This window comes from Halictus rubicundus, chromosome 10, assembly GCF_050948215.1.
Source record: "Halictus rubicundus isolate RS-2024b chromosome 10, iyHalRubi1_principal, whole genome shotgun sequence".
Classification (NCBI taxonomy): Eukaryota; Metazoa; Arthropoda; class Insecta; order Hymenoptera; family Halictidae; genus Halictus; species Halictus rubicundus.
In genome coordinates this window covers 1,821,022-1,848,991 of record NC_135158.1, presented here as the reverse complement: position 1 = coordinate 1,848,991, position 27,970 = coordinate 1,821,022, and the positions used below count along the sequence as shown (strand labels likewise).

Here is a 27,970-nt window from a genome sequence, read left to right as displayed (position 1 = left end):
TGACCCTACCAATCATACAATCTACGCCAAAAACTGCAACACCACAAAGCGATCATCAATACGCTCACCGACGCAGGCACACAATATTATACATATACCCCTAAGGAACTTAAGCTGAAATCCATACTCTTGAAAGGAATAAAAGGGAACTTCACCACTGAAGAAATCTCTCAGGAAATCAGCGACATGAATCTGGAAAACATCAAAATTGAAAAAAATCACCAAATTCATTTATAACAAGGACCGGCCAGAAAATTACCATTACCTCTTCCAGCTATCGAATGACAGCCGCACCGCCAACCTCTTTAAAGTCAAATCCGTAGCATTCCAGAAAGCTAAATGGGAGCACTTCAGGAAGCCCGAGGGCTTTCAATGCAAGAAATGCCAAAGGCTTGGCCATGCTAGTAAAAACTCTAATCTGAGTTACCGTTGCGTAAAATGTGCACAGAACCACGGCACATAACACAAACAACTATTATATCATAGCAGAAGACCTAAACGCCCGACGGAAGGACTGGGGTGACAAAAACAGTAACCAATATTAAGATAATAACTTCGGCTGTTCCCATCAACAAAGCAGGTCTATCTTTTCTTGAGATCTGGCTAACCGACACCAGACCAACATTATACGATAACCCACAGGAAAAGCCAACACCCTGCCTTTCCCGAGTGACCACCTTGCTGTGTCCCTAGACTTTGACATCCCCAGCACCTCCAGCTTGCACTCATGTTCACCGCTCCAAAACATAAGACATAATTTCAAAGCCACGAACTGGAAAAAACTCACAAAATCCTCGCAAAAAAGCACCAACCCCACCCCTTCTGACCGCAACCTCACCATCCCCGAAATAGATAAACACCTGTAACATATCATTGACACCATCCAATTTGTCATCAATAACCATACCCCAACTTACAACAACACCTGCAACACTTCCAGATACATCAACAAACATATTCGTAAACTCCAAAACAGAAAACAAACTATCGTCTCTCTCCTACACACCCTCCATCTAATCGATCCACACTCCAAACTCCCAATCAAAAACCTAGCCAAAACCACGCTCAAAGACATAATAAAATCACTCCGAACTGCCTTCAGCTCAGCTATTGACAACTACTGGACGAACCTGATAAAGCAAATAGACTACAAAATCACAGACTCCTTCTTCCCAAAAATCAACACAGTATTCAGAAAAAAACCAACCACCATCCACGACATCCAAATACAAACAAACGACAAAACAATCCTCCCCAGAATCAACCACAACACCACCACCCTACAAAAAATAAACAACCGCCACGTACTCTCTATACTCCCTGACAAACTCAATGCAACTCAATTCTACGAAACCGTTAATTTCCCCAGACACCTCAATGTAGGCACGCGCCTCAAAACCATCATCGACATCACCACCAAGAATTCATAACCACCATAATCCAAGAATTCTCCTCTTACAGAACACTATCCACTACCATCACACAGTTCTCTACCGAAAACGCTAAATCCCCCATCACACCCGACATCCCCATATCACCTTTCTGCTGCCCACTTACCATAAAAAAACATCATTAAAAAACTACTGAATAAAACCTCCTGTGGTCTCGACGGTATCCCCCCAATACTACTGAAATATATCCCTCGAAAAATGATATCCGACCTCACAATCCTCTTCAACAACTCTGTTGAGTCGTAACCCTCAACGGTATTTCCATGTAATTCATAAGGCATCCGGGCGAACAAAGACGGACCCTTACCGTAATTCCGCAACTGCTGGGGTGCACGCGGGCCGACCATCGTACCACGAATTTTCTACCTTTTTTAAAAGAAAATATTGTTTTACCACTAGGGACCCTCGAGTTCCGTTTATGACCACCATCAAAGCCCAGTCACCGTCTCCGAACGACGGTCAGGTCAGCGAGGCAAGCGCGGCCCTTAGCATAAGCCCAAATAGATGCGGCCATTTGGGTCTATTTTCGCGCTGTCTCGAAGTACCGACACATACAATAGGAATTTCCATTGGGACTTGGAGGGGAGCCTTCCACCTCCACGTCAGGAGGTGGTCCTAGAAGATATTCCTCCTCCAAGTCTCATCAACCAATGAATTTGCCCTTGGTCATCCCCGTCAGATTTTTCCTCATCAACGGGGGTGGAACGAAGGGGACTTCGAGGCAACTTTGAACAAGATGGACTGTACCGACCGCGATATACCATATAGTTGCTGTGCGTCACTCATGAATTAGTTGATAGTGTTTTTTGTTGATTAAATAAACTTTTTACGGAACAACGGTATTATATTTTATCTCGACGAGGTCAAGATTCATTAATGTCGAAATTGACCAGTTGAGCATCGACAACCCTTTTTTTTCCGTGGGAAAATGCTTTTCGCATACCCCGGCTCCCTGGGGGAAGCCGGGGTTATGTGGGACTATCCCTGGAGAAAATTCCCCAGAAGGCTACCCACTAAAAACCCACGCCCACATAAGCTAAAGGGGAGGTGCCTGGATCACGCGTCTACTCAACAGGACACCTCCCCCAGGGTTAACCTCCCCCACTGCCTACGCTACAAGACCCCGGGCGGAGGGACCCGCCTGGTGTCCCCATCCCTCGAGCCTTCGGATTGGGCTTCCCGAGCCCCAGCTCGGTCCACCCACAGCTCCCGGAGTCTTCGTGCCCCGCTCGGGGCCGGTGTCCCGAAGGAACCAGCCCCGGCCGAGGCAAGAAGACGCCACCACCGGAAGGAAGGGCCGTCGGAGGCGCGATCCGGCACGCCCCGACCCTTCCTCACCCAAATCCCCCCACGAATCCCCCTCCCCTAAGGGAGGGACTGACCGACACCCCCCAAACCGGGAAATTAACCCGGGGGGTGTCGTCCTATCACGGGGGGAGCTATGCTCCCCCCGGGGGCCGGGGTCAGCTCACAACCCGGGCCCCCAAATTCACCGCCCCCAATGGTGGGGGCATAACAGGGCGCGGGGAAGCACCACGCGCCAACCCCACTCCGCCCCCCACTCTCGGGGGCACCTGCTGACGCGGGGGAGACCCCCGCGTCATCCCCACCCTCGCCGACCCCCTCGTGGGGGCCACACGTCGGCGCGGGGGTCGCCCCCGCGCCCACACACTTCTCGCGGAGCCCGGGTCTTTCTCCCGGGCCCGCTCGGCGGCCTCCTTCTGCTTCATCACTTCCTCGCAGAAGGAGGCCACCGCCTTTCACGACCCTACGCCGCCGACCATGTGGTCGACCACGGCCGGCAGCGCGAGTTCCCACCCGCCCACCGCGGCTCTCAGGACACGGCGCGGCTCGGCCCAAGCTGGGCATTCCTCCAGAGTATGCCGCGCTGTGTCCGCATCTTCGCCGCAGTGGTAGCACTGCGCGGTCGGCCCCTGCCCCATCGTGTGCAGGTACTCTCCAAAACAGCCATGGCCGGAGAGCACCTGCGTGAGGCGGAAGGTCAACCTTCCCCGCCTCCTGCACCATATATAAAATATGGGCAGGAGGGCCCGGACAATCGGACGTGTGAAGGGCATCAACAGCGCCCTCCACTCCGAAAAAGCTTCCGTCCGGGCCTGGCGATTCTGGCCCTCGAGCTCCAACTCCTCCTCGCGCGTGAGTTCCACCCCCGGCGGGCGGCGGAAGGGGCGTGCGATCTGGTATAGCTTCGCCCGCTCCGCCGCCACCACATGGAAGGGTGGAATCACGGCGAGGAGTCCCGCCGCCTCGGTGGAGATGGTGCGGTACCCCCGTATGACCCGCAGGGCCAGCCGCCGCCGCACTTTTTCTAAGAGTTTTCGGCTGGGCGTGCTGGCCCCGAGCGAGCGGTGCCACACGGGGGCCCCATACAGGGCTATGGACCGCACCACCTCCATATAGAGGCGGCTTACTTTCAAATCCGGCCCCCCGACATGCGGCAGCAGCCGCGCCAATGCGGCTGTCGTCCTCCCCAGTCGGGGGGCGAGCATCGACAACCCTTGGGCGATCTCAACAAACTCCATCAATCATAGCTACTTCCCAACCTGCTGGAAAAAAGCAAAAGTTCTCCCAATACTTAAGAAAGATGAAAACCCCTCAAGTTACCGACCAATCAGCCTAACACCCAATCTGAGCAAAATCTACGAAGCCATAATCAACAATATATATATATATATATATATATATATTGTAACCGTACATTCCTTTCTCGACTGCGTTGATTCGATTTATCCATGTCCCGACGACTCAAGGGTTATTTATACTAAGACACGGGGGCCGGTTACTACCCCCAATTCCCTACGCGTGTCAATTCGCGAAGGAGATGGATTCGTGCCTCCAGGCACTGGAAAGCGGCGAGGTTTGGACGAGACAAATAAAGCTTGTAGACAAATTTCTGGTAAAAGGGCAGTATATTCTGGGAGGAACTATTTATACTTTCGAAGAGCAATCTCTCCGATATGCTCGGAGACGAGCTATTTGTTTACAGGACGGCCCGTGATCTTTCCCGACGTACGGGGCAATAAATTCCTTTATGATGACGCGCTGAATACCGCGTATCGGTAATCCGCATCGAATTCTCGTAACACGTAAACACGCAATGTATACCGTGTTACGACGCACGCAGTTCGCTCGCTTTGCCTCTACACCTGGTTTTTCAATGAACGATTTTAACGATTTGAATGTGGATCGCGCCTCGCGATATGCGAATTCGTGACCTGTCTAACCAACCGTGCACCCGGCCGCAAATGCGTACGAGTAGTCCGGTTGGAGACACACACTAAAAACCCCTGGCACTCCACGCGACCAAGAAGTTTACTCTTCAGCACAATACGTGGCCTCCGAGCAATCTCCGTATCGGTAGCGGCAGAATGACAAGAATCGTGCACAGTCCGCTCGCTCTAACCCGACCCGTGTGCCCGACGCAATGACGGTTGAACGACTCGTTTCGACCTCGTCACCGATCGAAGGCGAACCTGTCAGACCATCCAAGTATCTTGCCGAATTCTCGTACAAATGGCCCAAGTGGAGACGCACACTAAAAACCCCTGGCACTCCATGTGACCAAGAAGTTTACTCTTCAGCACGATACGTGGCCTCCGAGCAATCTCCGTGTAAGTAGCGGCAGAATGACAAGGATTGTGCAGGGTTCGGTCGTATCAAATCGACCCGAAGGGAAATTGTGAGTTCGTTCGAACAATCCGTATGCGTACGACGCACTGCACGATTGTGGACTTGTCAGACCATCCATGCACTCGTCCGAATACTCGTATGAGTGGTATGGATAGAGACGCACACCAAGCCGTAGGTCACGCCACGCTACCAAGGACTATGCTCTTCAGCACGATACGTGGCCTCCGAACGTATTCCTTGTTGATAGCGGCAGAATGATCACGACCGTGCAAATCCTACCGAAGCAGTGATGGGCATTTCGAACGAGAACCACGAAATTTACGATGACGAAGTGTCCACTCGGTACCACGATTACGACGAACGATTTATAAATTCTAAATAACCCGTGATAATTCCACAGAACACAAACTGCGTCTTAATCGTCGGCAATGCCACAGCGCAGTTTGCACCTGTGACTCCTCGGTTTGAGGCGCTTACGCGTCGAGGATAGAACAGTCGGTTTGCCTGTTCTATCGGGTCGGTTTGACCCCTCGATCGCGTACCGTGTTTCGCCGATGGGACACTTCGCGAAAGCGTGCGGCTAGAACCGCTTCCAGATGTAGAGTGATCTATCTGCGGCACGCATCGACCTCCTTCGATCGGTATCGAGTGGGGATCGATGCGTGCGCATTGCGACAAGTGTCGCGATATCTCGCGGTCCTTTTCTCCGTCAGGACTCGCGGGTTACGTCACCGAGTGTTACGGTGGGGTTGACATCGACGTTCGATATATGGGGTGTATCGATATGTAACCTGTACGGTTACAATATATATATATATATATACTTTTATTTTGCCTTCCCTAACGGTTACAATTTCTTTTTCCTTACATCACCTTCTCCTTCTATCGCCGTCTTTCCATCTTCACTTAACCTAACTTAATCCTTACCTATCTTAACCTAACTTAACCTAACTTATACTTATACTTAGCTTATACTAGACTTATATACTATATAGCGAGAAAGAGAGAGTTTATATACAACAGACCTTATATTTATGACTTAACCTAGCTTATACATAACTTAATTATGCTTATGAACTATATAGAGAGACAGAGAGAGAATTCTATATACAAAAGACCTTATATTAATAGCCTTACATTTACCCCCCTACCCTTTGGACCTCCCCTTTATCCCTTCTTCTTATTTCTTCCCAACATAGCCGCGCCAGCTTCCCCCGTTTCCCTTCAGCTAATTTCTTCTCATATCCCCACGCCCTCAATCCTGCCTTTCCCCTCAATAACTCCCTCTGCATTTCCTCCCTCACCATGTATCCCGGCGTTGTCCTTCCCACTCCCAGGACCCACCTTAGATATCTCTCCTGCAGCTTTTCCATGCCTTCCCTCTCTTTCCATCCCCAAATTTCCACCCCATAGCTTATTACCGACCATACTAACTTGTCAAAAAGCCATACTCTCCTACCCCAATCTTTGCCAAACCTCCTTTTTCCTATCCCCCACACCTTCCCCATTATTGCTGCTCCTTTCCTCACTCTTTCCTCCACTTGCGCTTCCTGCCCACCATTCCTCCGTATCACGTACCCCAGGTACTTGTACTCTCTTATTTCCTCAATCTCCCTGTCCTTCCACCTCCACTTCACCCTTTTCCATCTCCCCCCGCCCTTCCTACATCTCATCATTTTGGATTTCTCTGCGTTTAACTGAAGCTTTTTCCCTTCCAGGTACCGCTCCATCTTCCCCATCATCCCTCTCATCCCCTCCTCATCCTCCGCCAGCATCGCTATGTCGTCAGCGTACGCTAGCGTATAAATTTTCTTCCCTCCTATTTTTACCCCCCCCCATCCTCCCCTCTCCAACTCTTCATCTACATCTGCCATTAGCAACGTGAATAGTAGTGGGCTTAGTGGGCACCCTTGCCTCACTCCCCTTACAGTCCAAAAACATTTTCCTTCTTCTTCCTCCACTCTGACTTTGCTTTTCGTTTCCTTCAGCAGCTCCTCGCACCTCTCTACTAGTCCCTCCCTTACCCCCTCCTCCTCATTGTCCTCACCAGCTCCTCCCTGTCTACCGAGTCAAAGGCCGCTTTTAAGTCTATGAACATTATAATCAACCCCCTCTTTTTTGTTTTCTTTCTTACCTGTCTGTTTATCAAATAATTTAGTACATACACGTTATCTATACGCCCCATCCCCTTCCTAAAACCTGCCTGACTGTCTGGTAGTAACCCTTTTCTCTCTATCTCCTCTCTCAGCCTCTCCGCCAATATTGACGCGTATATTTTATAAGCTGTCTGTGTGAGCGTTATTCCTCTGTAATTCTCCACCTTACTATTATCTCCCCTTTTGGCTATTGGCACCACTATCCCTTTCTCTCAGTCTTCCGCCCATCCCTCCCCCCTCCAAACTTTGTCACAGACTCTCCATAACCATTCTTCCATCTCATTCCCTCCATATTTCCATACCTCATTCGGTATACCGCCCCCCCCCGGCAGCTTTCCCTTCCTTCAAACCCCTAATCACCCTGCTGACCTCCGACTTATCTAGCTTCCTCTCCCCATCCCTCTTCCTTCTGCCCACCCCTTCCTTTCGTTCCCACCTATCTACCCCTCCTAATATTTTTTTAAAATATTCATCCCATTCTTTCATCTTTATCCTTTCGTCTATCCTCGCTCCCCTCTTCCTTTCCATATTCACCACTTTCCATATCTGACTCTCATTTTTTAGTCCCTCCACCATCCTTTCCCATTTCTCTCTGTCTATGTTCTTCTTCTTCTTCTTCACACAACTCCTTATATCTTCTCTTCTCTTCACACAACTCCTTATATCTTCTCTTCTCTTCCTTAAATTTCTTACCCTCCCCTCCCTTCTTCCTCCATCCCCTTAGTTCCTCTCTCACTTTCCTTTTCCCTTCCCTACATTCCTAACAAGCGAAACCATATTTCTGGGGTAACAACCCCTCGCCGGCCTCTCGCGTTGCTCGCAGCCTGGCTCGTAACAAAGTCGACATTGACACTTATTGGTCAACACTACTCTCAATACTCTAGTGCCGTTGATTTCTACTTCCGTCCACGACCATACTATTCCTGAACAATAAACGTCGCAAGGTTGAACTAGCGACGTACACTTGGACGGAATCACTTTAATAGTACAAGTGCATAGTACTTCATCCGTTACAAACACATCATCATCGTACGTTTATATATCTGTTCGCTATTACCAAGAATCAATTAACAAAAGAAATTTTTCTTAATTTACATGCGGCTCAAAAAGGGTCTATCAAAAAGGTTTTGTATATTTTACTTGTTAGCTTGCCCAATTTCGGACATGATATAATTACGTTCTTACATTTTTTTTCCAATTCAGCTACTTTTTTCCTTGGGTTCTTGCATGCACAAAAATACATGAGGCAACAGTTTTCCTGACATTGTCATAGAATACTGGGCTGTGTATTAATACGTTGTTTTATTAATGCATTTTCGATTAACGAAAATAGCTTTTTCTCCTACTATTGCCAAGGTTCTATCGAAGGTTGATTGATACTGACATCCCGTTTGATCTGCATTAATTATATATTTTGTATCAAAGGCTGTAGCCGCATAGTCGACCCTTAGGGTCGACCCATACAAGACCGGGACGGGACCGGGGACGTTTGGCTACTAGATTCGAAACCATGGTGTAGGGTTTGAGTCGACGGGGCTTCAGTGTTCCAAACTATATTTCTGCTCGCCCCGGTTGGGTCATTATCTCGAGCGTTTGACCATTTCCAGAAGGCCTTTCGGGAGCGCGTTGACAGTTCCCTGCTGTGCATGGCACAAAAAAAATGTTTTTAGGGCCTTCACGGTTCCTTCGGTAAACTATCGGTATCTCCCCTTTACAATACCATGGAAATAGAAAACCTTCCTGCCTCTTGGTGAAACATCATACATCCTTGTATTGTATGTAAATTATACATACATATATTGCAAAAACGAGAATAGTTGTTACTTTTTTTTTAAGGAAATATCCACATTAGGAAGGGGATCATTCCATGTGAATTCGATCATTTTTTGGGGACTATGTCTCGAATTTTGATGACATTGAAGTATGTTGTGGTCCAAGAGAAAATGGGAGGCGGGGGTTGAGCCGGGTTATCACAAAAGACTGCTGTTCTCAAATAATTTATTTTTTCCTTGGTGAATGTCATTTCTTAATTAAAAAATATTAGAAATATCTTTGTTTTGCAAATTTTACCACTGGTTCAAGTGTGAAAAAATTTGAATAAATATGGCTGCATTTTACGTTTCTTCATCTTACTCTTTGAAATTTCGTTTTGTAATTCGCGGAGCCGCAAAACTATTTATTGTACTATTCATTATTTTAGGTTCATAAAATTGCTGGATATTCTTTAGACATTCTGAAGTAAGGGTCGCCAGCGAAAAAATGTATGTATATGGAAAACTCCTAAATTCTTGTCCATGATGGCCTAAACATGGTTAGATGGAAGGTTCCCTGGCAGGAATGCGATGGCGTATCTATATCTTGTCCAATGAGACGAGACTGTAGACGTAAACATAGGCGCTCGAGTGCGACAGAGTTGAAGTTACCCTTACAAGACAATTAGCAAAGGACGCACGCTGGGTGCTTCACTGCCTTGGTCTCGTTGGACAGAGCATAGGTACGAATGCGCGGCCGATTGGATCAGAGTGCAAGGGACAGGCCTCGTTTCAGGCGTACTTTCGGCTACAGTCGAGATATTGGCTACAGCGGTCACACATACCATGTAGCGGGTGACGTCGAAGCCAAAACAATGGGACTACGGGCGCAGCTGTGGTGGGGATAGGCATACCTAACGGTGGGCTTCTCAAGAATGGTGACACTTTAAAAATGGCGAAATTAAAATGGTTTCAAGTGTACGCTGCACCGCGACATTGCCTTCTTTTTGACGGCAGACGAGCGTTTACGAGCAGCAACCGAGCAGCTGTACTTGTTGTCCTTACACCATGTACATACGCGACTGCCACATGATCTAATACAATTATGAATTGTTAGAGAAATTCACTTCACGGACCTGTTTTTAAAAAATCGGACACTTCAAAATTGACGAAATTAAAATTATTTGAAGTGAACGCTGCACCGCGATACATAGCCTAGCAGCACGGTTGGCGCACGGTAGAAGCAGAGCCCGGGAGGCTGTTAGGCCTATGGCCTCCCGGGCCCGGGTTCACTTGAAATAATTTAGTTTCGTCAATTTTGAAGTATTCACTTACTTAAAAACAGGTCTGTAGAGGGGACACTTGGGGCTATAACCTCATTTTTTAAAATAATACAACGTTTATAATGTTCTTTAAACATTCTGAAGTGGGGGTTCGCAGAGTTTGTCCTAAAATTGAAACTTTCACGTAGCAACGAGAAAGAAAACAGGAAAAGAGGTCCGTATTTTATTGGGGTATTGTGCAGTCGGAGTGTACAGGAAAGGTAAATACCATCATTAGCACAGAGGACATTGGTTTTTCCAAACCTGTCGGAGAACAGCGGTCGATCAGTCGTGCACTTACAATTGGCTACCTGAATCGCCGAACGTCGCGTCCTTACCTGGTTTTACCTGATTGAAACCTCGGAGGCTCCATAAATTAAAAACCAAAATTTCAAAGAGGCATCATCGAAGTACTGCTCTGTAACTATTATATTAAAAGAACTATGATATTCACTTTTTGACCTATCAATCGAATCTCGAAGGATTCTTTGATAGCGAAAAAAATGTTCATTACACAAACCGCTGAAAATGAGTTTTTGGGAGTTTATAGCGAAAACATAAGAATGAGCACGATCTAATGAAAATGGTGACTTGTTTAAAAAAAAGTGGTGTCACCTCAAAATCGACGAATTTAGAATTATTTGAAGAGTGAGCACGTCGGCTGTTCGAGGCGGTGTACCGCGGAGCAGCGTTCGCTTGAAATAATCTGAACTCGTCGATTTTAGACTATCCATTTTTTTACAAACAAGTCTGCAAAGGGAACACTTGGGGCTATATCCTCATTCCTTCTAAATTTTTTAATGTCCCTCTGCTATTTTTCCGAGTGATTCCGAGATTCGATTGATAGGTCATCATCATCGGTGAAGTAGTTTTTAAAATAATACAACATTTATAATGTTTTTGTCCCTTCGCCACGACCACGCCACGGCGACCGGGGTCGCTGAGTATTCTTCGCAAGAATATTTCGTGAAACCCCGGCCCGGGCCCGGTCGGCTCTACCATAGGATCCTCAGGGGTATGCGGGGAGTAAACGGTGCTGGGGTTCTGGTAGCTAACCCCCGTGGTGCGCGGCACTTGGCCTTTGTTGCGAGCATCTTGAGCGCCTCTCAAGTCTGTATGGCATAGGGAAAACGTGCCCCGTTCCCGGTCCCGGTGAGACCCGTTTTGTATGGGTCGACCCTAAGGAGGTCAAAGATGACCTCGAACCAAATTGAATTTGCAATAGGCCATTCAATATCTTATCCACAGAAAATACTTTGTGCTAATTTTCAACCATACATGTCGATATGAGGGAGTAGTAATGGGATGATTAAGAAAATCAGGTTTTTCCGTAATTTCTCTTATTCTCTTTAATCGAAAATTCTGAAAAAAATCAGACATATTTTAACTATTAGAATGCACATCTATGAATTTTTTCAGAAGTTTTAACTTCGACACCGAATTTTAAAAAATAATGAAATTTTGAAATGCCGATTTCTTGTAAAAGTTATAAGATACTAACTTTATATTTTCACAGCTTTAGCATCTCGTTATGATTTTTAACATATAATTTTTTAGATTTTCCAACGTGGAAGCACATAGTTAAAAAAGACAAAAATCACTATTTTTCATTTTTCATGCCCGTGCAAGTACAGTGAAAACGGGTTATACGTCGCCTAGACTTCTGAGTTAGCCGACGACAAAGTATACTGCGGTATCCGAGAACCTATGTGCATAACCGCACGGACGCGGGCGACTTTAAACAATAATAACTTGTGATATGGGACGAGATGGGAAATAATTCTTACATGATTGTATAGAACAAAGTATGCTGAAAATACTCCATTTTGTAAAATTCTATGATCTCGTATGATACAGAAGATATTCCTTGCGAAGTCTTAAGAATTTTGAAAATTTTCTATATTGCATTTGACATAACATGTGAATACACATACATTATGAATAGAAATTTCTAATCGACAATGGTAATTTTCAGCTTAAAGATAAACCTTTCATTTTAAAAAAATTGGAAGGAAAATATTAAAAAGGATCGTCAGGGCATCTCAAAGAAGAAAAACAATTTTTTCCACGAGAAAGGCTATCTTCAAAACTTCCAACTTTAACCGTTTATTACAATAATAGTATTTATTAAATTTTATTAATTTTTTCATTTTGAAGGTTGATGGATATTTAGAAAGCAATGAGCATTCAACATAAATCAATATGAGACAGTTGATTTTTTGGCAAAATGTCACTAAATTTCGCGTTTTAGATCACTGTGCGCCGCCGCCGAAGAGTGTAACATAACACGGTCAGGTACATATATCGGTGTGAGACCAGAAGACCACTATTAATCCAATAACAAAACTTCTTTATTTTCCATTATTTTTTTATGGGACTTTCACCAACATATTCGTGGCATTTTCCTAATGATAATGATACAATTCCTATTATGATATAATTCCGATGATATTTACTTGTGTAATGAACGATTACACTGTCCAACAAAATCAAACTTTTTTCGAGTTTTGCAGTACCAGTTGGGTGATTCTTATACACATTGTCATCCTAAAACCAAATATGAAAGCAGAATTGCTCCATCACGCAACGTTTTCGAAAAATTTTGGTTTTTGTAAAAATGCCCGATTTTGATACAAAATGACGTGGTACGCAAAAACTAAACACGCGAGAAAGTTCAAATTCGAGACAAGAGATAGAGGGGACTCTCCGCTACATATTCATATAGTCAATTATATTTTTATGTACTTCCCAATAGTTGTAAATGGTTGTTACAGTTTGAAAATGTGCCGACGCGGGTACTTTGTACGCTCTATTTTTGTATTTATGTGAAAAATCCTTTATCTAGCAGGAATTTACTATACAGGAATGCATTCTACAGACATTTCTGGTAAAGTAACCATTCACGAAAAGTATTTGGTTCCCTTAATATACGAGAAGGTTCAGAAAATATTAATTGACAGCGTGTGCGCGATGCGTTCGCGCCAGACGGCCATTGCAGCCTTTTCTCGACTCGCCAGGGCCGTCGCTATGCGTAGTCGACGTTGGTACCACTCAAGTATGTCTTTGCTTACTATGCTTAATTACATACATTTTTTTTTGTCTTTTTGGATGCCAATCATTACAAAAGATTATAAAAATACGAGTTATATTCACATTTCATTGTAGAAATGCTTAATAACGTAAAATTTAATACAAAACTTACCTATTTCTGATGTAAACAAATTAAAAATATTTTCGCCTTGCTTGACGCTTGTTCCTGGTATACCGATTTTCAATAATAAGTGTCCAGCAGTAATCAGCAAGCATCGCACATAAGTTTTTTCCTTTGTAACGTTTTTCCATTGTTGAAACATCTTGATGAAAGATTAATGCTGGAATTGTATTCCTTGTTTTGATTTTAAAATAATTTCATCATGAATATAACAAAAACAGTCCGGCAGATTTGTACACCTTCGCGACATATCTCACCATGGAAGTATCTGACAAAAAAATGTTTCTGACAAAATTTATTTGTTTTTTCCTGTAGAATCGAAATATGTAACGTTTTATAGGGGGTTCCATTTAAAATTATAAAGGTACCCCGGCCCCCTTTAAAGGGAAAGGGGGGCACCACTTCATGCTTATGTAATTAGAAAGGCTTATGTAATATCAAGAACTTTAAAATCGATGGCATAGTTTTCGAGATATTAAGCTGTTAAGGGTTATGTGGGCCACCCTGTATATGTGGAATTTTTATGATAAAAATGATACCAAATACGATATCATTCGGATCATATTTACACTAATTTTCCGTTACTATAATTGTAATAGAGAGTAACTTTCATCGCTCATTACACAAGTAAATATCATCGGAATTATATCAAACTTGGTTGCATTTTAATCAGAAAAATGCCACGGATATGTTGGTGAAAGTCTCACAAAAAAGTAATGAAAAATAAAGAAGTTTTGTAATTGAATTAGTAGTGGTCTTCTAGTCTCACTCCGATATACCCGTGTTATGTTACACTCCTCGCCGGCGACGGCTCTCGAGCATCGCTGTGCGTTTCTAAATACATGCAACATTGTATCAGAGAAAGACATTTTCCCAGTCTTCTTGTCACTATCTGCCAATTTGTCACATGTTTATGACATATGAACGGATAGTGACAATTGACGTTTCCAGTATGCACTGTGAAATATAAAATGCAACGTTCCGCGAGAACCTCAGATTTCGTCCAAATGTCACTCGCCAGAACCGCGAAACTGACTTATATCGGAAATTAACTGTACATACATAATTATTTTTGCATTTGTTTGACTGAAAAACATACAAAATTAATCTTAACTTTTTTCAAAATACAGTATTGATTAATACTGCAATGATAAATACTGCATTGATTAAGCAGCTGATTTTTAAAAAATTTCATCATGTACGGTTTTGTTTTTATTCCCAAAAGTGTTTTGACGAGTATACTCGTCATGAAGAAATGGCAATATTTTGTATTATGACGAGTATACTCGTCAAAATAGCTAACTGGTTAATTTTCGCGACGCAATTTACTAAATTGAATTTAGGTACACATTTTTCAAAGAGGTCGCAACAGCTAGCTAGTTAAATCCAAGTTTGCATCTGTAACACAATGTTGTTGAAATGACTTGTCCTAATATAGGTATTGAATTAATTTACATGTTATGCTCTGAAAAAATGCTAAATATTATTATTTGGGGAAGAAGTTTCGTCGAAAAACAAAATTAAAAATGTGTTATTTAAAATTTTTTTCCAATGTCTAATTATAAGTTACATCTATAATTCTTAGTATCTGCATAATAATAAAAGATAAAGGTCGATATTCTTTATCTGTCATAACTAAGTGGTAAAAATGAATAGATCTGACTACGACTTACATCATCAGTAATATGGTAATTTCATAATGCAATTACATAAGTACTACGTCACTACGACGAATAGAATTTACTCCTCAAATTCGGTCGAATAATGTATAGACGATGCATAGATATTTCTCTGAATAAGCTGACCCAAACACACTGTTGTACATTCACTATGAGTCGGGCCAATAACACTTTTGTTCGGTGAAATCGACCTTGACATCCAAACAGCTGGATTTCATTAGCATGATGCAAATCCTTCGAAAATTACGCTCGATATTTGTAAGATGTTTATGTTTATCGTACTCATGAGCATTTTTATAAGAAAACAATTGGATGATAGGCGGCATAGCGGTTCTTTCCGCGCCGAACATCCACGAGAAATTCTATAATTGATCACTGGGTAAAATTTGTGTAAGCAGTCCCGTTTTTTTCGATCTGTTTAAGAAAAATGTAACAAAGTGAGGACGAAGGGAGGGGGGATTGCTTCGGTCTGTATAAAACGGATGCGATACGCGTTAATGGAGAGTAGTTTCTATAAACCTCCTCACTAGTAATAAGACGTTTGTGTAAAACGATTGAGTTCGTTTTTATCAATTTCTGTGTAATTATCGTGACCTCGTTAGCAATGTTGGATGTAAGGATTTTCAATAAAACTTGTTTTATTTTATTAACACATTGACTGCCACGTCGATTTGGGTATACAATATAGATGATTAATTTTTACTGCAATATATTGGGGAAAATTAAATTTTATTACGATTGAGGGATGCAGAAGGGTTATAGGTTATGTGTTAATCACTATGATAACATTTTTCCAGTTTCGTTAACTATATTATTTACTATGCTGTTTTTATTCTTTGTGTTAAATTAAAAACAGTATAATGTTAGTTTACTTTAAATTCATATTTGTTAGTTTATTCATTAAAATTTCATATCGATTGCGAATTTACTTTTATGTTGAAATTCAAATTTAATTTAATCTAATTTCGAATTATGATAGTTTAATATCAACTTAAATAATCGACCAACTATCTGGACGAATATAACAATTCAGACAAAATTCTAAAATAATAGGAACCAAAAAAATATTACACAATAAGGTTGAAATATCTTCCGTTTCTATTATTCGAAGAGTATATTCGGCTGAGAAGATAAAATACATCCTCGAAGGAAATTAAACAATCGATGTACCATTCGATAGTTTATCAACAGAAAATTTTGCACGATGTTTTAATCTTTTATTTTGGTCGAGGTAGTGCTTATAAGGAAAAATCAGGTTTACGGGTTTTCCAAAATTTTCTTCATTTAATTAAATTAAAAAATTCTGAAAATATGTAAAACATAACTCAACACTTTATGAACTACATTAAACGAAGGCGTACTACAATATGTAGATAAAGGGGTCACTAAGCGAATCACAAAATAAAATAATTACGAAAATATTAAAAAGAAAGCAGAAGAACACTAGCTGCAGAATGAAAATCTAACTTAAAATTTAACTAACGATAAATAAGAAATAAGTTAATTAAGGAACAATTAATCAAATAATCAATGTTTTGTTAATTTTTAAAGCCAACGCTAATACATGGAGGCAATTACATTAAAGAAGGCAGAGATTCTGCCAAAAGTACCTGCTTGATTTTCTCTCCAAAAGAAGATGATTCCGTTGGAGCGCTAAGAAAATATCTGGAGTTGTTTGCAGTAAGTATATAAGTTGGTAAAAAGTTATGAAAGTAAAGTATTCTATTTATTACTTTATTTTTAATGTTAGCCATGGTCATCAATTGATTGTTAAATATCAAAATTCGCAATTTTGATTGTTAGCATGGAACGTCAGAATCTCTATTTGGAATATTCTATGCGAAATCGGACACTTTTTGGAGTAATGTTTTGGATTTTGTTCAAAGGGCCCAGCCGATTAAGATGGTCAAAACTGCCCGCAATAACGCCACAATAATATAAATATTAATTTATTGCCTAATCCAAGAAAATAATATCATTAAATTCGAAGTAAAATCGGAGTACTATAAATAAAAGTTAATTAAAAATGTTACCTCAATATTTTTAAAACATTAAAAAAATATTGTTAAAATCACATGAATGAACCATATAAGAAATTGAAAAAATAAAGATGATGTATGGAAAAAAACTTTTCAAACGACGGGATTCGAACCCCAGCGTATCCGCTCCGTAGTCCGACGCCTAAACCGATGTGCCAACCGGCGATGTTGTAAACCTTACGAACATTCTGGTATATGCCGCACAAAATACAATTCATTTTTTCTCTTAAAACATTTCTTAGGTCAAACACTTACTTGTTTCAATGTAATAATGTTTAAAATGACTTAATATATATCTGCGGTAAAACCAACAAGTGTAACTTTCCTCCTAATAGCAGAAACGGCGAAAAAATTCGGTTTTTCTTGTTTTTGACAAGGACTTCCCACAACGAAAAATCTAAAAAAAATTGACGACACTGCCTGTTATGGTACTTTATCGGGGCACTAAACAGCAAAATAGCATGTTTTCATATTTTTGAGAAATGTACATTTTTCCGATTTTTTTGAGGTTTTGATTTTTTACGACCACAGTTTGCAAGAAAAAAATCTGAAAAAATTCTCAAAAATCTGTCTTAGGATCCAAAATATGCCACATTTTTTTCAGAATTTTAGGAAGCATCAGAGTGTGGGAAACGCGCGGAAAAGCGCGAAATCTAATTTACCCTGTAACTACCCTCACGGGCAAGATAGGGGGTTGAAATTTTGCTGAGAGGGGTTTTTCTGGGACAGCTTTCGAATGGTTCATTAATCATTGAAAAACCTCTAAGGGCAGTTTTGACCATCTTAATCGGCTAGGCCCTTTGTTGTAGTCTTTAGTGACGTATGAATGAATCTTAAAGGATTTTCCGATGTCTTAAAAATTGTTGCATACAGCCACCCGGCCGCTACCATATCGCGGTGCAGCGTTCACTTCAAATAATTGTAATTTCGTCAATTTTAAAGTGTCCGCTTTTCTAAAGTCAGGTGCATAAAAGGAACACTTGGAGCTATATCCTCGTTTTTTCAAATTTTTAAAACAGTACCTGCTATGAAACCATTGCATTTGTTTAAAACAATTGCAAAATAAATAAATGGTGAAACAAACATTTTTTTCAAACGATATTTTTTGTAGATACTCTTATGTTTTCACTATAAGCTCCTAAAAACTCATTTTCATTGGTTTGTTAGTTCTAGTCTCATACTTTAATGAAACAAGGGTGACACGTTTCTTTACACGTCTGTAAAATGAAACATTTGTAAGATATCGGAAAATCCTTTAAAATTCGTTCATACGTCACTAAAGACTACACCATATTAAAATTTAAACGAAATCCGAAACATTACTCCAAAAAGTGTTCGATTTCACGTGGAATGACCCATTTAGAAGTTCATCGTGTCTCAACCTTTTTTACCTCACAGTTCCTTTTTCTAAATTGAAATTTTAATGGTCCCTAGATCTCCCTGACACTCGGTAAGTAGTAGCATTAATGTTGGAAAACCATTATTTAGTCAAACAATATTTCTTTAAAAGACGCAGATAATTAAAACGCTCCTTGCACAATGTTACTTCTGCGTAGGCAGAATATTTTTGAGGAAATCCTATCGATATTTTTTTCGAATCGACTTCGATTCTTCGTTCCTAAGACCATTATGCAAAGATTAACAACAAATAAGTGTTTATATTTCTTGAACCAACAAAAGATATTATAATGATTATCATGTTTATACATAGAAGGCTATTTGGTAATTGTTGGTGTAATTTTTATTTTCCTTATTTTGTCAGCTACTTATAAATTCTTTGCCTTCTTTTATATATGTATACGTTTTTTAGTTTTTAATAATATTTACGGTCTATACTGTACGTATACAGGGTGTTCATTCGAAAACTTTCCAGCGGAATATCTCGAAAAGCATGAAACATATTAAAAAAGTGTAAAACACGTGTCCAGGGATTTCGAGGGGGAAAGAGGGGGGCAGTATCAGTTTTTTATTTGGCTGGCGTTTTCAAGGTCATTTGAAGGTCAACTTTGTTTTTCAAATGGAAACCTACATTTTTTATTATGGGATTTTATTGTACGTAAAAAGACCAGATAGTAGTATAATTTTTTTATCTGCGCACTAGTTTCGGAGATATTTAAAGAGAAGTAGAGCGAGTCATACTTATACTGCGAGGAAGTTCGTAATTTCTTTATAATCTGTTGGAATAGCTCTACATTCCTGTACAATTCTGCGACGCAAATGAAATAAATAATAAATTTCATTCGACTGCTTTTATTTTCAGAAAAGTGGAGTTAATTTGTTACATATTGAATCCAGAAGCTCTCTTCGCTGTGCAGACGTCTATGAATTTATGGTCGAGTGTGCACCGGGTGGAAACCTTGACGCGGTAGTGGAAACTTTACGTGAACAGAGCAGTTACTTTTCGATTATTTCTAGGTCATTATATCTTACTTATTTGATGGAGAAATTAATTCGTTAAGTCTTTTTATGAAGTGAAGTGCAAAACTATTATACAGTGAATTTTCGATTTATGTCAGCAACACAGATCTTGGTGTCGTGTATCGTCCTGGACATACTATTCTTTGATTCGCGCCGAACGTAGAAAAGGACAGCGATGCTCGCTGCCCAGGCTTCGGTCACCGAGGAGCGTAAACATAACATGGGTCGGGTATACCGGTGTGAGACTAGGAGACCACTACTAAACCAATAACAAAACTTCTTTATTTTTCATAATTTTTTTATGGGACTTTCACCAACATATTCTTGGCATTTTTAAATGAAAATGATACCAAATATGATATAATTTTGATGATATATACTTGTGTAATGAACGATGAAAGTTACTTTCCATTAAAATTATATTAACGGAAAATTAGTGTAAATATGATCCAAATCATATCCTGTTTGGTATCATTTTAATGAGAAAAATTCCACAAATAGATTGGCTAAAATCTCATAGAAAAATAATTAATAATAAAAAAGTTTAAGTAGTGATTTAAAGGCCTTAGCTCACGCCAGTTTTTCATCTTTCCCGAACGCTTGGACTCTCCGCGTCTCTTTCTTTCGCATACGCTGTCCTTCTTTCCTACGCAAAACTTTCCTAACAAAGTTCTCGAGCTTCGCTGTCCTTTGCTACGTTTGGCACTGCATCAAAGAATGATATCCCTATGACGACAAAACCCGGGCTGCTGACATAAAACGCGGATTCACTGTACGGGTTGTCCCGAGTTTTTCCGGTAAAATTACGGGAGCATATTCTACGAGTAGAAATAAGAAAAAAATGTTATTTGAAGTTCGGTCAGAAACGCTTCGTTACAAAGTTATAAACAAATAAAATTGAACGAAATTAACGTAGACTGACACATAGAACATGCAAGAAATGTTACCACAAAGTATCGGCAATCATACTCGTTTTGGTTGAGATCGTCATGGTCAAGCAAACATATTTGGACTCAAAGAACTCTAGTGATTGTTAAAAACAATAGTTGAAACACTTGAGTAATGAAATTGAGAGACAAACGGCATTTATTGGTTATGAAATAATAAACATTATTTGCATAAAAACCGTCATCTACTTTAAATCATTGAAAATTGTTGGCAATCGACAAATATTTCGAACATTGATACTGGAACAAATTATACTCGCAAATTGCACCAAATTCATTTCTAGAACAAATATTTGATTAGTTTAAAAAACGTTCTTCGTTGATAGTGTGATAAACATCTTTACTTTCTTTTACAGAAATCACAAGGATAACGTGGAAACTGTGCCGTGGTTCCCACAGAGAATCAGAGATCTGGATAAGTTTGCCAATCAAATTCTGTCATACGGCGCAGAATTGGATAGCGATCATCCTGGATTCACGGACCCGGTTTACAGACAGAGACGCAAATACTTCGCTGACATAGCTTACAACTACAGACAGTAAGTTTGAAATTACTTTAACTATATAAGTAATTACAAAAGCCGTATGAATATTTAAACTGTGGATTAAATCATCCTTTAAAGTATACTGTGGCATTCTGTAGACACTATATGCATCATTCAATTTTATTTAGAAAGTGTTAGTAATTGTTTATATAGGGTCACTCTACGCGAAATCGGATACTTTTCGAAGTACTGTTTCGAATTTTGTTCAAATTTGGATATGTTGTAGTTTTTAGTGATATATGAACGTATCTTAGAGGATTTATACAAATTTTTTTAATTCTTGGTTTACAGACGTGTAAAATAAAGTGTCAATATTTTTTCCATTACATTATAATGGCTGAACTAACAAACAGATGAAAATGAGTTTTTACGAAAACAACCTTCACAAAACAATTTATATCACAGTTATCTTTAAGAATAGAAACATTTTTGTTTTTTGAAACGCCATCGGGAAAAACTGTTCTTTTTAAATAATTAGCATCAATTATTAGTTAGCATGTAAATGTAATTTTGTAGTGTAAAAATATTAAAAATGTGGAAACATTTTTGTACAAAAATTTTGACAAAGATTGGAAATATGTGACCGCACTGTATTATTGTTTCTCTTGAAAATTCCATTTTTTAATTTGGGGTCGCCTAAAAATTCGAGCGGGACAGGCCAACAAAGGACATGGCGCACAGTGGTGCCATTTGATCACAAAGCGGAAAAAAATCCGTGAAAACGTAAATATCGAAAGAATTTGTTTGAAAATTTTTGGAACGTTTGCCACAAATACTACGTTTATTCGGCAAAAATGATTTATTTAAAAAGTGGTTAAACATTAAGTAATATGGGCTAATCATTTTTATTTATAGAAGCATATAAAAAATCTGTTAAGAGATTTTGGTCTGGCACTGATCATTTCGATAAGGTGTAATATTGAAACAACTTTGTGTAAAAAATCTCAGCCAGCTACGGCCGCTCTTGACCGCAATTTAAGTTTAAATATCAACTTTCAGATTTTCCAAGAATAAATCACGCGGAAGTTACGGTTATTTGATGTTTTGGGTGAAATTTTTAAAAAATCGGACCTCGGCGCATTATACCCTCACTATTAGGCAATATAAAAAAATATATATTTTTTTTATAAAAATCGAAAATTTATTAGCTGAATTTTGTGCTACCTCGGCACCGCTGTGCGGCGTTTAGCGATTTAGGTAATTGTACCGACCAATCGGCCGCTATTCACCACTACTTTTGAATTCTTGTCCATAATGATCTAAAAATGGTTAGATGGAAGGTTCCCTGGCAGGAATGCGATGACGTATCTATATCTTGTCCAATGAGACGAGGAAGTAGACGTAAACTTAGCTACTCGAGTGCGACAGAGTTGAAGTTATCCTTCCAAAATAATTAGCAAAGGACGCACGCTGGTACTTCACTGCCTCGTCTAGTTGTACCGAGTAGAGGTACGAGTGCGCGGCTGATTGCATTTGGCTACAGTCGAAATATTGACTACAGTGTTCACACATATTATGTAGCGCGTAACGTCAAAGCCAATACATTGGGACTACGGGAGGAAGTGTCCGTTTTTTTTAAACAGGTCCGTAAAGGAGACATTTGGGGCTATAACCTCATTTTCTTCAAATTTCTAGAAAGGTACATGCTATGAAAGCATTGCATTTGTTTAAAATAATTGCCAAATAAATGGTGAAAAAACATTTTTTCCAATATTTTTAGTAGACACTTATGTTTTCACTATAAGCTCCCAAAAACTCATTTTCATCAGTGTGATAGTTCTAGTCTTATAATTTAATGGAAAAATGGTGACACGTTTTTTTACACGTCTTTAAAATCAACAATTTTTAAAATATCGAAAAATCCATTGAGATTCGATTCATAGGTCATTATCATCGGTAAAGTAGTTTTTTAAAATAATACAGCATTTATAATGTTTTTCACCCTTCGTGCAGCCACACCATGGCGCACAGTGGTGCCAAATGGCCAAAAAGCGGCAAGAAATCTGTAAAAACGAAACTATCCAACGAATTTGTTTGAAAATTTGTGGAGAGATTGCCACACGTACAACGCTTATTTGGCAAAAAATTTTTTGTAAAAAGTTGTTAACATTAAGTAATATGGGCTAATCGAAAATCTTTGTTTTCTGCCCATTTTTTATTTATGGAAGCATACAACAAATACTTTAATAGATTTTGGTCTGGAACTAATCGTTTTGGCAAGGTGTAATATTGATTTAACCTTGTGCAAAAAATCATGAGACCCTTCGAGACCCTTTCGCCGCAATTTAAGTTTAAATATCAACTTTCAGAATTTCCAAGAGTGAATCGTGCGGAAGGTACGATTATTTGATGTTCCAGGCGAAATTTTTTAGGAATATTTCTAAATAAAAAAGAAAAATGTGAAGTGCATATGATTTATTAATTTTTGATGTATAAAAAAATATTTAATAACTTTGTTTATTTGACAAAAAATTGATATATAAATATTTTTTTATATGTATGAATGTCACATTTTTTTGATTATCTGATATGTATCCCTTAAAAATTTTACCTGAAACATCAAATAATCGTGACTTCCGCGCGATTCAATCTTGGAAATTCCGAAAGTTGATATTTGAACTTAAATTGCGATGAAAGCATCTCGAAGTATCTCATGAAATTTTGCACAAAGCTAGATCAATATTATAACTTGCCAAAACGATTAGTTCCAGATCGAAGCTATTCAAAGGATTTTTTTGTATTCCTCCATAAATAAAAAATGAGCGTATCGCAAAGGGGCTTCAGGTTAGTCCATATTACTTACTGTTAAATAACTTTGTTTGGAAAATTTTTTTTGCCAGTTAATAGTTGAAGCCATTTGCAATAACCCATATGATCTGTAGACCCCTAAGTATTCAATTATAGGCGGAGTAATTACATAACTATCGCACTGAAAACTGATGAATTCCCAGGAGTGAGGAAATGGTTATTTACCATGCGTATATCTCCGTAAAAAATTTTTTTTCAAAAATCTGACTTTGGCACATCATACACACACTATTAGGCTATACAAAAATAATTTTTTTTTATAAAAATCGACAATCTATAAAAAGGATTTTTTGCCGCCTTGGCACCACTGTGCGGCGTTCAGGGTCGTTGAGTATTCTTCGTCAAGAACACTTCGTATCACCACCTAGGCTGTGGCATAGGATCCTCAGGGTTAAGAGGGGAGTAAACGGTTCTGGGGTTCTGGTAGCAACTCCAATGGTGCGCGGCACTTAGCCTTTGTTGCGAGCATCTTGAGGGCCTCTCAAATGGCCTTCGAACACGGTCAGTTATGTATGGCCTACGAAAACGGGCCCCGTTCCCTAACACTCGATCTGGGACAGCTTTGCCTCTCGGTGATTTCGTCGTGACACGGAATCGTACTTCCGTTACAGTTGTTAACACGACTACTAGAAGCGATTGATTCTTGTTTTCCCCACCCTACGCCTTATACGCGGTTTGCCTAATTGGGCGCGCCGCGCGCGTGAAATCCCAGATTGCAGGACCGTACCCTCGAGTGGTCCTCGGGCTCCGGATCATATCGCGAAATACCATAACGGCCGCGCCTCGTGACCTGGGAGGTTCGTAACCGCCCCACTGTACGACCACACCACCCACGCCATGTCCCAATTTTTGGGCGGGATGAGGCGGCGCAAGGACCGCGAAAAGTCGGATGTCCGATAGTGGTTCTTTGTCCCGCGTCGGCGCTTTCCGGTGCGGTGGTCACTTTTCGAAATTATCCGTGCACACGGGGTGTTTCCACGAAGTGGCCATGGTTTTGTCGTCGGGCGGTCCCACGAAGCCAGGCGCCCTTTGGCGTCGTCGTAAGAGTTGGTGGTGCACACAGCACGTTCCTAAAACTTGGCCTTATTCGGCGCGCACCATACCGTGGTTCACGTGAAATAGTGTTTAAACACTCTCCGGTTCGAGGCGACAATGATTCGAAGTCTTTTGAAGGAAGAACGGAGTTGAAGGATCGAAGAGACGTACAGGGATCAAAACTGAAGCACCTTTCCGAATTTCGGTTAATCACCAACTGATCGATTCACGTCTGATCCACGCGCACGCCGCTCCTCCGTCCCCGTGTTCCCCGCGAGCCCTGAGCTGCTAGATCCACCCGAGTATCTCGCGGAGTTGGCGGGGCGCAGTGTAGCTGCCGGCGCGTAGGCGCCGTCGATCGGTTCACCGACTTTAATGTATACAATGTATCTTAAGGAAGAAGCAGAAGATGACGAAATTCTTCTAAGAATGTTGATGAAATAATGAAGAACAAAAATAAAAAGTATATATAAAAAACGAAATGAGGAGGCTTATGGCAATATATTAATACAAAAGCATTTACTGAATAATGTGAACAAGTGGATTTTGTTTTGTGTCATATTGGCAATAAATTAAATAAACCAGCTTGACACAGGCCACAGATAGCTTCGGTAAGTGCGCGATCACTCCTGGACTCAGTGCATTTTGAGACCTCTTTCTTGCGGTTAGTTTCGGTTAATATATTTTACAACTTAATTAAAACCATGCATAGTACAAGGGACATTGGCTTTTTCAAACCTACCGATGAATAGCGGCCGATCGGTCGGTACAACTACCTGAATCGCCGGATGCCACACAGTGGTGCCGGGCGGCACATAATCAAGTTTATAAATTTTCGATTCTATAAAAAAAAATTATTTTTGTATAGCCTAATAGTGATCCAAAGTCTGATTTTAAAAGAAATTTTTTTACGGAGATATTATTATACATAGCTTAAAATATTAACAGCCAAAAATAATTTTTCAAACAAGTTGTTTAACATTAAGAAACATGGACTAATCGGAAATCTTTGTTTTTCGTTCATTTTTTGTGAGTTGCAAAACGCGCGTGTCTGCGTCTCGACTGCTTCGGAAGCAATGGGCCCAAAACATGTGTCTGCGTATGGAGCACCATTCGGAGGTCTCAAAGCGTAGGTATAAACGAAAACGTACGCGTCGAGCGTCTACAGTAAATCGACAGACACACGTTTTTGGGTTCGGACGATCCTGTTTCCTCTTCCTTCTCAAGCGACAAACAAGGAAAGACATACCAAACCGCATTGTACGAATGCAAACTTGTGCGTCCAAACGCGTAGCAGAGAGTTACGACGAATGGAGTTTGCATCGCAAAACGCTGCGTCCAGACGCACCTAGGAAAATCAACCTTTACACTCCGTAGTGAGGTCCTCGACCGACGGCAGAACCTATCGCGACGAGCGAGAGAACCTGACCGCGTCAGGCTCGTCTAACTTGTCCGGCGGCGCACAGTGGGCAATTTGGACAAAATCGGATTCAAAATCAAGGAACTTTCGATAGGAATGAGGTAGAGCGATGAAATTTTTTTAAAATGAAAGCTGCAACTTTGTAGAATATGGGAAAATAGAGAGATTGTGGTACGAACGTTTTTTAACCTCGAGAAAATTCGTTAAACGCGCACAAATTCAAGAAAATTTTAGTTTTTCCAATACCACGCGCGGAAAAAATTTGTTCACGCAGATTTCAAAACTGGTCTCAAAATGTGTCTACGACTTCAGGATTTTGCAAAAAATAGATTTTTGTGACAAAAACTAATGAAGTCATTTTTTCGTTGAAATGATTGGATGGTAATAATCTCCCTATTTTTTCCATATTCTACAAAGTTTCAGCTTGAATTTAAAAAAATTTCATCGCTCTACCTCATTTCTATCGAAAGTTCTTTGATTTTGAATCCGATTTTGTCCAAATTGCCCACTGTGCGGCGCCGATATGCGGACTGATGGCCCTCAAGGTCATACCACAAACGAGGTATAGGAGTAGACCAATCACCATATGGGGTTTTGTGTCTCACATGCACACATGTAAACAACTGGTTTTCTTACGCCCTCTTCGCTGACGAACAATAAATGTTGGAACTAGATCCACAAAAATGATCAAATCTGGTCAAATACAAATGATTGACGAGTTATGTACATATTTGATGTTACGACTATATGTTCAAATTATATTTTTTTATTTGATGTCATTATGTTATATATCTATAATTATCTTTATCAATACAATATTAATAAATATAGATACCACGTTTCCAAATTATAGAAATACAATTTTCATAAATCTTGCTCCATATAAACATTGCTCCATACGTATAATTATTATTCGCATTTCTACAATTTTTTAACACTATCAATACGCATCCATTTTGAATATATTTTGTAACTGAACTTGAAAAAGAAATTAAATTGAAATTTACTATATATTTTCATGTATATTTCATTTAAACAACATAAATTTTAGCTTTAAAGAATCATGCAAAATATCAATTAATATTAATTGTGAAATTCGAAAGAGTTAAGAATTAATTAATCAATAATTATGTAGTTGATCGTTTTTGCGAGATGTCAATCTATTTAATTACTGACTCAGAACGTAGTTGTATTATTTTCTTTCACGTTTGTAGTGAGAAAATAAACGACGAACGCAACAGTACGACACATACGAACACTACCGCATTCATCGAGCTCGATCAGACTCGTTCAGTCATGATGTCAGAATCGCGCGACACCGTCCCGGGGGGGGGGGGGGGAGGACACTGTAGAGTCACAGCCGAGTCAGAGTTCAATCGCGAGTCGAGTTTAATCGCCTGTTTTAGTTGAACTACCCCAGACGCTGTCGCGACATCACTCTGTAATAATAAACAACTCAGTCACAAAACCTGATTGGAACAGTATTCGAAGGCATTCGCCTTACCATAACCCTATTCCTTCATCCGAAAGCATAAAA

The 27,970-nt window shown here is 40.3% G+C and overlaps 1 protein-coding gene across 2 annotated transcripts in view; it reads left to right on the top strand.

Moving 5' to 3' along the window:
* Nucleotides 1-27,970, top strand: part of Hn (phenylalanine hydroxylase) — a 59,161-nt gene that overhangs the window by 20,506 nt on the left and 10,685 nt on the right. Inside the window, exons 1-4 of one of the 2 annotated variants that reach the window (XM_076795189.1) lie at nt 15,704-15,834; nt 16,773-16,901; nt 19,521-19,675; nt 20,982-21,164. In XM_076795189.1, coding sequence (XP_076651304.1) covers nt 15,826-15,834; nt 16,773-16,901; nt 19,521-19,675; nt 20,982-21,164 — 476 coding nt within the window. In that variant the 5' untranslated portion in view covers nt 15,704-15,825. Of the gene's footprint in view, nt 1-15,703; nt 15,835-16,772; nt 16,902-19,520; nt 19,676-20,981; nt 21,165-27,970 lie in introns of those variants that run through there. The other variant, XM_076795188.1, reaches the window with a different exon arrangement.